The sequence below is a fragment of the Lathyrus oleraceus genome, chromosome 4 (genome assembly GCF_024323335.1).
Source record: "Lathyrus oleraceus cultivar Zhongwan6 chromosome 4, CAAS_Psat_ZW6_1.0, whole genome shotgun sequence".
Lineage (NCBI taxonomy): Eukaryota > Viridiplantae > Streptophyta > Magnoliopsida > Fabales > Fabaceae > Lathyrus > Lathyrus oleraceus.
This window is the reverse complement of record NC_066582.1, coordinates 102,608,549-102,622,441: the sequence shown is the minus strand read 5'-3', so window position 1 is coordinate 102,622,441 and position 13,893 is coordinate 102,608,549. Positions and strand designations below refer to the sequence as shown.

The following is a 13,893-nucleotide window of genomic DNA, read 5'->3' as shown; positions in this document are numbered from 1 at the left end:
ATATGGATAAGGGATTTAATTGGTACATTTGTTTATTACAAATTAGTCCTTTTTATAGTGTAAATTGTGAGAACATAAAGGATAAATTAGGAAGTGCATGCAATTGAATTATAATGGATTGATAGTAGACTATAAACTTATGGAAAAAATGTTATTAAATAACTATACTTTGATGTTTTTTTATAGATACTGACTATAACCTATCCAATTATAAGCATAATATGTTAATATTATGGGTGACAAACAGACATAATTATCCTCTTTTAGACTCATTCCACAAAAGCCTGCTAAGAAACGGGACAAAGCAGAGCAAGTCAGACATAATAAATGATTCAAACCTAAAACCTTGCCTCGACCATTTTGCGTTTCTCTTAATGTCCAATATATTGTAATATCCATTCAACATAACTGTCCTGCTTTGTTTTTAAAGCGAATCTTAACATGACATTCAATTTAGTCTCATCAATTGGATAATCAGACTTCCAAATTTTCTACTTCATCTGGTTATTCTAGTATTATGTAATTACATATTTGCAAGAGTGAAAAATCCATTAAAGATATATGGATTTTCAGTCTTTCCACTTCAACTGATTATGTCTTATAGTTCAAATAATGAACTTTCACGTTCGCTACTTTGTTAAACTATCTATTGTGATGAAAAATACACAATTATAAGAGTGAATAACAATAGAGCTAGATTAATAATAATAATAATAATCAACAAAAAAATCATAATAACAATAGAGCTAGATTAATAATAATAATAATAATCAACAAAAAAATCATAATAAAACTCCCTTAGCTCAATTTTTGAAACATATCTTTGTAAACTACATTGTAATTTATGCCTTCATCGTCACATATAAGCACCTTCAGTCTAGCACGTGAAGTTACACATGAAATAATATTACATAATTTCTCATATGAAACTACATGTTTTGGAAGATATATACCAACATTTTGAAAAGATTGACATTGATTCTATTGGATCATGAGGAGGAACATCAACACTAGTAAAGTGAAATAAGTGAGTGATGGATGAACGGGTTTTCAAATGAGAAATGAAAAGAAAGATGAAGGGAGAAACGATAATCGTTCTTAAAGAACTGGTTGGATAAGGAGAAATGACAGTCGTTTTCAATGCATCAGTTGGAGATGGAGAAACGATTGTCGAAAACGAGTTTGTTCGAAACAAAATTCCAACATGTTCATTAGGAAGGTCGTGAGATGAAAAGTACTAATATGAGGTTTGTTTTTTCATTGGAGGCGGTGGTGGGCGTAGATAAGGTGGAGAAAGGGGAAGGGTGATGTTAGGGTTTGAGAGAGAGAGAGAGAGTGAGAGAGAGAGAGAGAGAGAGAGAGAGAGAGAGTTATGGAAAGTGTGAGAAATGAAAAGTGTGGAAAGAGTGAAGAGAGAATTTGAATTTCAAACGGATACTCGACATGTAATAGTTTTGATAAATTTGGCAAGTAAAACAATGCAACATGTAATGTAATGAGATATGGATAAGGGATTTAATTGGTACATTTGTTTATTACAAATTAGTCCTTTTTATAGTGTAAATTGTGAGAACATAAAGGATAAATTAGGAAGTGCATGCAATTGAATTATAATGGATTGATAGTAGACTATAAACTTATGGAAAAAATGTTATTAAATAACTATACTTTGATGTTTTTTTTATAGATACTGACTATAACCTATCCAATTATAAGCATAATATGTTAATATTATGGGTGACAAACAGACATAATTATCCTCTTTTAGACTCATTCCACAAAAGCCTGCTAAGAAACGGGACAAAGCAGAGCAAGTCAGACATAATAAATGATTCAAACCTAAAACCTTGCCTCGACCATTTTGCGTTTCTCTTAATGTCCAATATATTGTAATATCCATTCAACATAACTGTCTTGCTTTGTTTTTAAAGCGAATCTCAACATGACATTCAATTTAGTCTCATCAATTGGATAATCAGACTTCCAAATTTTCTACTTCATCTGGTTATTCTAGTATTATGTAATTACATATTTGCAAGAGTGAAAAATCCATTAAAGATATATGGATTTTCAGTCTTTCCACTTCAACTGATTATGTCTTATAGTTCAAATAATGAACTTTCACGTTCGCTACTTTGTTAAACTATCTATTGTGATGAAAAATACACAATTATAAGAGTGAATAACAATAGAGCTAGATTAATAATAATAATAATAATCAACAAAAAAATCATAATAACAATAGAGCTAGATTAATAATAATAATAATAATCAACAAAAAATCATAATAAAACTCCCTTAGCTCAATTTTTGAAACATATCTTTGTAAACTACATTGTAATTTATGCCTTCATCGTCACATATAAGCACCTTCAGTCTAGCACGTGAAGTTACACATGAAATAATATTACATAATTTCTCATATGAAACTACATGTTTTGGAAGATATATACCAACATTTTGAAAAGATTGACATTGATTCTATTGGATCATAAGGAGGAACATCAACACTAGTAAAGTGAAATAAGTGAGTGATGGATGAACGGGTTTTCAAATGAGAAATGAAAAGAAAGATGAAGGGAGAAACGATAATCGTTCTTAAAGAACTGGTTGGATAAGGAGAAATGACAGTCGTTTTCAATGCATCAGTTGGAGATGGAGAAACGATTGTCGAAAACGAGTTTGTTCGAAACAAAATTCCAACATGTTCATTAGGAAGGTCGTGAGATGAAAAGTACTAATATGGCGTTTGTTTTTTCATTGGAGGTGGTGGTGGGCGTAGATAAGGTGGAGAAAGGGGAAGAGTGGTGTTAGGGTTTGAGAGAGAGAGAGAGAGGAGAGAGAGAGAGAGAGAGAGAGAGAGAGAGAGAGAGAGAGAGAGAGAGAGAGAGAGAGAGAGAGAGAGTTATGGAAAGTGTGAGAAATGAAAAATGTGGAAAGAGTGAAGAGAGAATTTGAATTTCAAACGGATACTCGACATGTAATAGTTTTGATAAATTTGGCAAGTAAAACAATGCAACATATAATGTAATGAGATATGGAGAAGGGATTTAATTGGTACATTTGTTTATTACAAATTAGTCCTTTTTATAGTGTAAATTGTGAGAACATAAAGGATAAATTAGGAAGTGCATGCAATTGAATTATAATGGATTGATAGTAGAATATAAACTTATGGAAAAAATGTTATTAAATAACTATACTTTGATGTTTTTTTATAGATACTGACTATAACCTATCCAATTATAAGCATAATATGTTAATATTATGGGTGACAAACAAACATAATTATCCTCTTTTAGACTCATTCCACAAAAGCCTGCTAAGAAACGGGACAAAGCAGAGCAAGTCGGACATAATAAATGATTCAAACCTAAAACCTTGCCTCGACCATTTTGCGTTTCTCTTAATGTCCAATATATTATAATATTCATTCAACATAACTGTCCTGCTTTGTTTTTAAAGCGAATCTTAACATGACATTCAATTTAGTCTCATCAATTGGATAATCAGACTTCCAAATTTTCTACTTCATCTGGTTATTCTAGTATTATGTAATTACATATTTGCAAGAGTGAAAAATCCATTAAAGATATATGGATTTTCAGTCTTTCCACTTCAACTGATTATGTCTTATAGTTCAAATAATGAACTTTCACGTTCGCTACTTTGTTAAACTATCTATTGTGATGAAAAATACACAATTATAAGAGTGAATAACAATAGAGCTAGATTAATAATAATAATAATAATCAACAAAAAAATCATAATAACAATAGAGCTAGATTAATAATAATAATAATCAACAAAAAAATCATAATAAAACTCCCTTAGCTCAATTTTTGAAACATATCTTTGTAAACTACATTGTAATTTATGCCTTCATCGTCACATATAAGCACCTTCAGTCTAGCACGTGAAGTTACACATGAAATAATATTACATAATTTCTCATATGAAACTACATGTTTTGGAAGATATATACCAACATTTTGAAAAGATTGACATTGATTCTATTGGATCATGAGGAGGAACATCAACACTAGGCTAAGAGCAACACATAAGTGAGTGAGACACCACATATCCACCTAAAACCTTAAGGTGATATGTGTATGAGTTCTCCCACTTATAAGTACTCAGGTCTTCATATTTATAACCAATGTGGGACTCCAACTCACACTTGACTTATTATTCTTAACATTCTTCCTCAAGCGTGAGTCCACAATGCTCCCCCTTAAGTGGAAACTCTTTTTGTCTACATACACTTGTACCGTCGTTGACACCTCTTCCTGAAAATTTTGATACACCTCTTCCTAGGCATTTCGTTTTCAACATGACACATCTTCTTGGGCATTTCAATACAAGTAAGTCGGTCCCTTTATTCGAACCAGGTTATGATACCATTTGTTGGATCATGAGGATGAGCATCAACATTGAGCTAAGAGCAACACATAAGTGAGAGACACACAACATATCCACCTAAAATCTAAAGGTGATAGGTGTGTGGATTCTTTCACTTATAAATACTCAAGTCTCTAGATTTATAACCAAAAATCTTTTAAGCATTTGTTGTTTCTCAACGACAACATCTATATCTCCCCAAAATTAAATTCTTTAATTCATCTTCTTACAAAACCAAATCTATTAGAAATATAAAAATATAAGATGTAGAAAATGAGCTAAATGCAATGTTATGAAAATAAAATAATACTATTTATTTAATGAATTGTAAAAAAAATGTTAGAGTACAAACATAAGGCATTAAAAACAATAGATAAACAAAAATAATGTACTTGACAACTAATATTTGACTTGAACATAAATGAACAAACTTGGGTTATGAGCCATTTTGTGGTAACAAATTTCCTATTTGATGATATTTTCACCACTTATAATTAAGGGTGAAAATAAACCAGACCGACTAACAGGTACCTATGACCTAGTCTATACATGTCTAGACCAGGCTAGACATTTTAAAAAAATACCTAGATTTTTTTATAAGCCTATTTAGTTAAAAAGACTAAATCCCATGCTATAAAAAATATTTTAAGCCTATTTAGTTAAAAATATTTTTTAACTGTAATTTTTTTATAAGACTTTCTTTTTATTTTCATTATGTTATGTTTTGTAATTTGAATTAAAATACATAAATAAAATTTGGTGATGTTGGAGAACTTATGAAAATAAGATGAAAATACCTCATGAACAATGTCATAAGTTGTTTTTATAAGTTCTCTTGAACAAATAGTCTTACAAACTTATACTAATAAGTAAGTTAAAATAAGTCAATACAAACAAACTTTTAGTCTCGTTGGTCTTTTAGTTTGTTAGCTTATTTAAATATTATTTAAATTGCTTATTTGCATATGTCTAAAATAAATAAACTTTTATGTAAACTAACACGCTAACTAAGTCTTCGAGAAAGTCAGACTCATGTCTAAAAATAAGTTTATGAAAGACTATAAACCAAGTTTAAGCTTCAAATTTTTTGAAAGACCATTATTAGGCTTGATAAAGTCTAACTCAAACCAATCTATTCCCACCTCTACTCATAATAAACACGGGTGACGCATTATCATCGTTGACAAAATTTTAGATAAGACTTTTAGCGACCTACGGATCAAGTCCCTTTAGTAATGCAATATCTTTGTGATTCAATGATTTTCTTTAAATCAAAACCTAACAAATCCTTCTTAGTTAAATAATTTATCGGTAGTACCACATTTTAAAAAATGGCTAAGTTTTATTTTTTTAAAATGTTTAATCAAATAAAAAGAAAGTTATGGATTTTTTTTTGGAATTGAATAAATTAATAAGTAATAAATAATTTAAAAAAATCAAAACCTAATGGATCCTTCATAATTGACTTTTTTATTAATTAAATAAAAAATGGCCCCGTGGAATAAATAATAGTAAATAATTGGGATATATGATATTAAATAAATACAGAAACAAATATAGAAAATTACATATTATATATAAGATGAAATCAACAAACATAAATAAATATAGACAATTAGTGATATAAATAATAGTAAATAAATAAATAAATATAAGAAATATTATATGTAAATATTGTTAAGTCATTTAAGTAAGGTGCCAAAATTAACTAATAAACACAAATAAAGTTTTATTAATAAAAACAAAATTATGGATTTTTTTTCTTTCAAAATTGAATAAACTAATAAGCAACAAACAATTTTTTAAAATCAAAACCTAATGAATCCTTCTTAATTAAAATAAAAAATGGATAGTGGAATAAATAATAGTAAATAATTGAGATACATGATATTAAATAAATATATAAAATTACAAATTATATAAGATTAAATAAAAAACAAATACATAAATATAGACAATTAGAAAAATGAATAGTTAGTGGGATAAATAAATATAACAATATTATATATAAAACATATTTTATATAAAACTTTTATGCCAAAATTAAGTAATAAACACAAATAATGTTTTATTAATAAAAATAAAATTATGGATTTGTTTTATGGAATTGAATAAATTAATAAGTAATAAACCATACTTTTAAAATCAAAACCTAATGAATCCTTCTTAATTAAGAAAATATTTTATTAATTAAAATACAAAATTTCTAGTGTAATAAATAATAGTAAATAATTTGGATATATGATATTAAGTAAATATATAAATAAATACAAAAAATTAAAAATTATATATCAGATTTAATAAACAAACAAATAAATAAATATAGTCAATTAAAAAATTAGAAAAATGAATAATTAGTGAGATAGTAAATAAATTAATAAATATAAAAAATATATAATATTAAATAAACAATAAATAATTAAATATATAAAATTACAAAATTATCATTAATTTTGACATCAAAGTTAAATTACTTAATAACTTTTATATATACGATATAAAATAAAATAAAATAAAATAGAAATGCTATATCTTTAGCAATTATAATATTAAATAATTATTTTTTAAAAATTCGGTGGAAAGAGACATCAGTGAACTATTGACTATAATAATAATAATAAACAAATTTTGAAAAATAGAATGTTTTGAAAATTATATTTAAAAGAATATATTTTATTATAATGATGTTAAATTCATTACTATTTTGACAAGTAAATATCCATAAATTATATAATCAATTCAAACAAATTATAAAATATATATCCTATTTTCTCTTTAGGAATATCTTTTCAAAATATTTTATAATTTCATTAAATAAAGTATAAATATATTAAATATTTTATTCTTTATAGCGTGACATGTAATTAATAGGAAATGAACGTTAACATCATTGGCATTGTGATACTATTGAGTTGAAGAAGGGTGGTAGTGGAAGTGGCATTGGTTGAGACACTCGAGAATGTACGGGTTACGAGCAGAAAGAGCACCTCTTTTGGAGGCTGAGCGCGGTGTAAGCCACCGTGCTTTCTTTCTCTTCTATTCATTCTTATTACCTTATTCATTTCTTCCATCTATTGTATTAGGGAAGGAGAAAGAAACTCGATGATTCCACGTCAGAACAAGTCTCAGACCTTGAACATGGTGATGCAGTGCCGGTAATCATCAAACCTCTATTGCATTATTACTTATTAGTATATGAACTATTGTTAACTTTATGTATTCAAATTTCAGCCTGCAAATGTTGGATTCTTGAGAGTGTTTTCACTTGTAAGTAGATTATCACTGGCCAATTTTTGTTGCCATGTTTTTTTAGATTGTTAAATTTACTTGTCTTTTCTGTTTTCAAAAATAACCACAGGCAAAGCCTGAGGCTGGAAAGTTGCTCATTGCTACCATAGCACTGTTTATTGCAGCTACATCAAGTACCTTAGTTGTATGCATCATTTACTCTCTTTCTCTCACACAGACACACACTAAAGTGCTTTCTTATGAACATGGAAATATATGTTGCTGCTGCAGCAAAATTTTGGTGGGAAGATAATTGATATTGTCTCGGGGGATATCAGAACTCCTGAGGAGAAAGATGCAGCCTTAGATGCTGTCAAGAACACCATACTAGAAATCCTTCTAATTGTTGTCATCGGGTTAGTATCATCCTTGCTTGAACATGACTTTCTAACTCATTATTGTAGTTTTTTATCTAATGGTTCACTGAGTTTTCTGATATTTTCAGTTCTGTTTGCTCCGCTCTTCGAGCCTGGATTTTTTATTCTTCCAGCGAAAGGGTTGTCGCACGCTTGAGGAAGAATCTATTCAGTCACCTTGTAAACCAGGTAGTTTGTTTCTCTTCAATTGTGTTACTTTTGGAGAGTATAAACTTTCATGTCCATAAGATGCTTGTTTATGAAATTATGGATGATGGTTTTTCAGGAAATAGCCTTCTTTGATGTTACACGGATCGGTGAACTTTTAAGCAGGCTATCTGAAGATACACAGATCATTAAGAATGCTGCAACTACCAATCTCTCAGAGGCCTTGAGAAACTTGTCAACTGCATTTATTGGTCTAGGTTTCATGCTTGCAACATCATGGAAGTTAACATGTGAGTATTATGTCACTTCTGGTTTTTAATGGTTTTAAACTGGTTGAACATGTTCTCTGATTGTCTGGTTTTTTCGGATTGTCTAGACCAATCAACCAATTTATCCTAACTTGTGCTCTCTTTCTCTCTTGACAAATTCTTATAGTGCTGTCTTTGGCTGTTGTACCTGTTATTTCGGCTGGTGTTCGTAGATTTGGTCGTTTCCTGCGCGAACTTTCTAATAAAACTCAAGCTGCAGCTGCAGTAGCTTCTTCAATTGCTGAGGTATGTCACTCACATTAAATATATTAGAACAACTTCAATTCCTTTTCATAGGAGAAGATATGCTAAAAGGTTTAAATTTGTATGTGACGCTTAGGAATCTTTTGGTGCAATAAGAACGGTTAGATCTTTTGCTCAGGAAGATTATCAATAGAAGTAGAACGTTACTCCGAGAAAGTTAATGAGAGCCTGAAGCTCGGACTTAAACAAGCTGTAAGTTAGTCATTTATATTTTGATCCGCGTCAAGGTTTATAGGTGTATTGCCCTTATATTTTAACTACTGTGATACAGAAAGCTATTGGACTCTTTTCTGGAGGTATTAATGCAGCATCTACACTTTCAGTTATTATAGTTGTTATATATGGAGCTAATTTGACAATCAAGGGTGCCATGTCTTCGGGCGATCTCACATCTTTCATTCTTTATAGTCTCTCAGGTACATTCCTCTTTCTAACTTTCTCCTTTTCATGTGAAAGAATCCTTATTAAGCGGTGATTTTGTACTTATGTTGATTCTATTATTTTGCCTTGTAGTTGGATCTTCTATATCTGGTTTGTCGGGATTGTATACCGTCGTTATGAAAGCTGCTGGTGCTAGCAGAAGGGTATTTCAACTGTTGGATCGTGCCTCGTCCATGCCTATGTCCGGAGATAAATGTCCTCTGGGGTCAGTTACATAAATTCTCTAAAATATATTTTATATCTAAAGATGAGAAGTTATATTGAATGTCTATTATCGTAGTGATCATGACGGAGAAGTGGAACTAGATGATATATGGTTTTCCTATCCGTCGCGCCCTAATCAAATGGTGATCAAGGTAGCTGTTTCCTTCCTTCTAGTTTTATGTTCTGGCTATACAACTTCAGTGTAAATAGTTAAAATGATGTGTAATTTCCTACTCATTTTAGGGTATTACAATGAAACTGCAACCTGGCTCAAAGGTTGCGCTTGTTGGTCCAAGCGGCGGTGGAAAGGTTAGTCCATATCTTGTTGTGAACATCCTCTCTTACATTTTCTACAAGGTTCTTATTTAACATGAACGGATTGAAGCATAGAGAGAATAGTACAGTTAAGCTAAAACGGAAAATCGTGCACATGAACTCATTTCTTGTTTGTGCATTGCAGACTACAATTGCAAACTTGATTGAAAGATTTTATGACCCAACCAAGGGAAAGATTCTGGTGAATGGTGTTCCTCTGGTAGAAATATCACACAGACATTTACACAAAAAGGTATTTTGTTTCTCCAAAATTTAGTTTCTTATGTATTTCGATAACCAGAGCTGCCGTTTGATCCTCTATTTGCAGATCAGTATAGTGAGTCAGGAGCCTACACTCTTCAATTGTTCCATAGAGGAAAACATAGCTTATGGATTTGACGGAAAAATCGAAGACGCTGATATTGAAAATGCAGCTGTAATGTTTAATGTCTTGTTTCATTGATAACACATGTCTCTCCCATCTTCCATTTGCTCATGACTTGTATGTAATTGAATGCAGAAAATGGCCAACGCGCATGAATTTATATCGAAATTCCCCGAAAAATACAAGACCTTTGTTGGAGAGCGAGGAATAAGGCTTTCAGGAGGACAGAAACAAAGAATAGCAATTGCTAGAGCCTTGCTTATGGATCCAAAAATTCTCTTACTGGATGAAGCCACCAGTGCCTTAGATGCTGAAAGTGAATACCTAGTGCAGGATGCTATGGATTTGATCATGAAGGGAAGGACAGTTCTAGTCATTGCTCATAGGTTATCAACTGTTAAAACTGCTAATACTGTTGCAGTTGTTTCTGATGGTCAAATAGTTGAGCGCGGTACTCACGACGAGCTTCTCGACAAGAATGGTGTTTATACTGCATTAGTCAGGAGACAACTACAGACAACAAAAACCGAAATCTAATCTGAGTCTAGCAAATTATGAACAATAGCTGCCTCTAGTAACTGTGAGATCACTCTAGTCTGTTGAGGACAACAGAGAGGAGGGAGGGGCACATGATACTGTGAGACACAAATTGCTTGAATGGCCTTCACTGCCACAGTTGCAATTTTTTTCTTATTGTCACTCAGGCACCATTTGAACTTTGTACAATTATGATGAGAGAAAAAAAACCCTCTAACTTCCTTGTTCCAACATGAACAAGTTGGCTTCCATGGTTTGACTCAAACATGCAACAGTAATATCTCATTTTGACCACAAAAAATAAGAGGTTATTACAAAGATTTTCACTATATCAAAGAGTATCACTAGTATCTATGCTCTGAATAGCATATTTTGATACATATAAGGCCTTTGATTATTACATCAACATGATTATATATTAAAAACTGAGGGACAATTGCATCCCAACTTTCAAAACTAGAAATATCATGAATATAGTCTAACATGTTTAGTAAATTCTTAATCCGAATCAGAAGCTTCTACTTCCTTGTGGCCCATGTTGTCTAAGGTAAATGGCATCATACGTAGGTGTGTCATATAATGCACAACTTGTTTCCTGCATCAAATGAATATGAAATTAATCTTTTACTACAAGGTCAAAGAAACATGGTTTCAAGCTAGTGTACGATAAAGTTGATTGAATTTTCATGAAGCACAAGTACGACATACCTCTTCGAAATCACCTTAAGTAATTCGGAGAGTGCAAGAAGAATCACTCTCGTTCTTCACCTGCAAAGATTGTCTATGATGCTCGACTCGCTGAAGCTGCGACGACAGTTGTAGTAAGTCGATGGTTGCATCATCTTCACACGAAAGACGGTCTTTAGCATTCACGAAATCTGAATCTTGAAAGATTCCATCTGCCATTTCAAAGTTCACAATATCATTATTGTCTGGTATCAATAAAGGGCTGAGATGACCTCCATCTGCAGGACTTAATTCTGATAAAAATCCATCAGACACTCGGCTTGAGGACGTCGTTTGTGATCTTATGCTATAAAGAGGGCTATGACTGCTTGGGATAACCGAAGGGTGATCAAAGGGAATTCCCGACGAATGGCTTGATGTGTTCTTGGATTGAGATGACAGAAGAGAGAGAGCACAAGAGTCTGAAATTCCTGATAATCCTCGAACGGTTGATGCGGCATGAAAAGCATTGAAATCTTCCCTTCCCAACGAGGTGTTGCCAACCGCATGTGCATAATGGTTATTGTTTTCACCAAACATGCTGCTACCTGTAGTGGATGTGGCAACATTTTCATGAAGGAAGGGAAATTGTTTGCCGTTGTACGAAACAAACGAAGACCTTGGTTGATGATGTCCATTCGTAACAGGCACAGAAGATAAAGGTCTAAAGCCGGTTTCGTGTTCTGATTTAATCTGTCTCGAGAAACCATTAGAGAACACCTCTGGACAGATAAAAGATGCTTGTGGTGGCTTGGTTCTGTGGAACATTATATCTGCAAGAAATAAAAGTAATTTAATGACTGCAGAAAACAACAAATGAATCTGTATATGAAATAAAAGAGAGTGTGAAGAATAGAGTTCAATTCAATCATTATATTATTACCACCACATGGCTGAAACAATCTCCTGGAATTCGCAGAATGAACGCCTACTTGTGGTTTTCTGCGACGCTCATTATGGCCTGCAAGTCGTTTGCGGCAGCTGCGCTTACCATCATCAAATTCACACAGCAAATGAAACCTGAATAACAAGCTAAACATTACAAACAGACCTATATATGATAACTATACAGCTTCATATTTCAAGCTTATCCGAAAACTGATTCTAACCAAAAGTGAATTGAAGGTAAAGAGGTTTATGTTTTATACATCTACCTAATTAGAGTTGAATTGAACAGGCTAAAAATCAATTGTAAAGGCAACAACTCCAAATTCTATCTACAAATAACAGAATAACCATACAGAAGAACATTCAAACATATCAAAATTAGTTCAATAGCTCTAGAATCAACTTTGCCTAATTCAGAACTCAAACCAAACACTAAAATGCATTGAAAGAAGTAATAATCTTGAAAAAATTGACCAACCTGCTACATTGTTGACAAAACCTTTGCTCAATTCCATTCACTATGACTACAGCAGTTTTGGAGTGAACCTCACAAACTTTGTGCCTTTTGTGATAATCCTTACAAGAACTAAGATCCTTGTTACAGCCGTAAACTTGACAGTATGCAGTGAGTGAATGCACTCTGACTCTCTTGGGAGGTGTTGATGATTCACAAGAAGACAAAATAGGTCCTCCATGACCATGATCAACAAAACGTCCCAGCTTCAAATCAATAAGAGAATCCCAAGCATTAGTCTCCACCACAGCGTTTGAAAGCTTGGAATTTGAGTCCCCTTTTGAAGAAAACCCATTTGGGTCACCAAATTTAGCATCAAGTTTCTTGCTTGAAACATTCCCAATGAAATTGAAATCATCTGAAAATTGTTTCCCTAACATTTCACAAAAACCCATTTCTTCAGAACCTTGATTCTCATTGGAAACATAACCCTTTTCTTCAGAAATATAACTCCAAGATTCCATCCCATGTAACAGAATCAAGGAACTAAAAAAACCAAAAAAACAAGAAAAGACTAAGCAAAAGTTTATCCTTTTAGCATAATAGCCATTGAAAGAGCATATTTTGAAGAGAGGTAGCGACAAGAGAGTGAGAGGAAGTGAAAACTGAAAACTGAAAACTACACAGAGAGAGAGAGAGAAGAAAAAGAAAGTGTCAGAAAAACACGTGATGAAAATGTAGAAATGAATGAAATAGGTGAATATAATGATGAAAGTGTCAGGATGAGCAATATCAAACTAGAATCCAAGTTGTTATTATTGGAGTGAAAAAGAAAAGGAAAAAGAAAGTCATTGAAGAAGAGATGAAGAAAAGGAAAGGAAAAAGTGTTAGAAGAGTGAGATTATTTTTACAGTGTTAGAGAAATAAACACATTGAAGAGTAATAGTAATAATGAAGTAGTGAGTTTGTGTTTCTATTTTTGGGGAGAGACAATGAGAGTGTATAGTTTTCCACAATTTCTCACTCATGTTACTTTGTTCAATGTTAATGTGACACATGTCTAATGTTCTTGTCTTTATATACATATAGCCACTAAGCTAGTTTTTGCCCCTACACTTCTATGACTAAGACTCTAGAGTCACACTCTCTCTCACAATT

At 31.9% G+C, this 13,893-nt stretch overlaps 1 protein-coding gene and 1 pseudogene across 1 annotated transcript; one reads left to right on the top strand and one right to left on the bottom strand.

The window, feature by feature from the left end:
- Positions 1 to 7,272: 7,272 nt before the first annotated feature.
- LOC127073708 (ABC transporter B family member 25-like) lies at positions 7,273 to 10,965 on the top strand (annotated as a pseudogene).
- LOC127073709 (squamosa promoter-binding-like protein 6) lies at positions 10,922 to 13,669 on the bottom strand. Its single transcript, XM_051014897.1, has 4 exons — positions 12,760 to 13,669; positions 12,277 to 12,413; positions 11,376 to 12,166; positions 10,922 to 11,262 (listed from the first exon to the last, which is right to left on the bottom strand). The coding sequence occupies exons 1-3, from the start codon at positions 13,257 to 13,259 to the stop codon at positions 11,391 to 11,393; spliced, it is 1,413 nt and encodes a 470-aa protein (XP_050870854.1). The 5' UTR covers positions 13,260 to 13,669; the 3' UTR covers positions 10,922 to 11,262; positions 11,376 to 11,390.
- Positions 13,670 to 13,893: the final 224 nt, after the last annotated feature.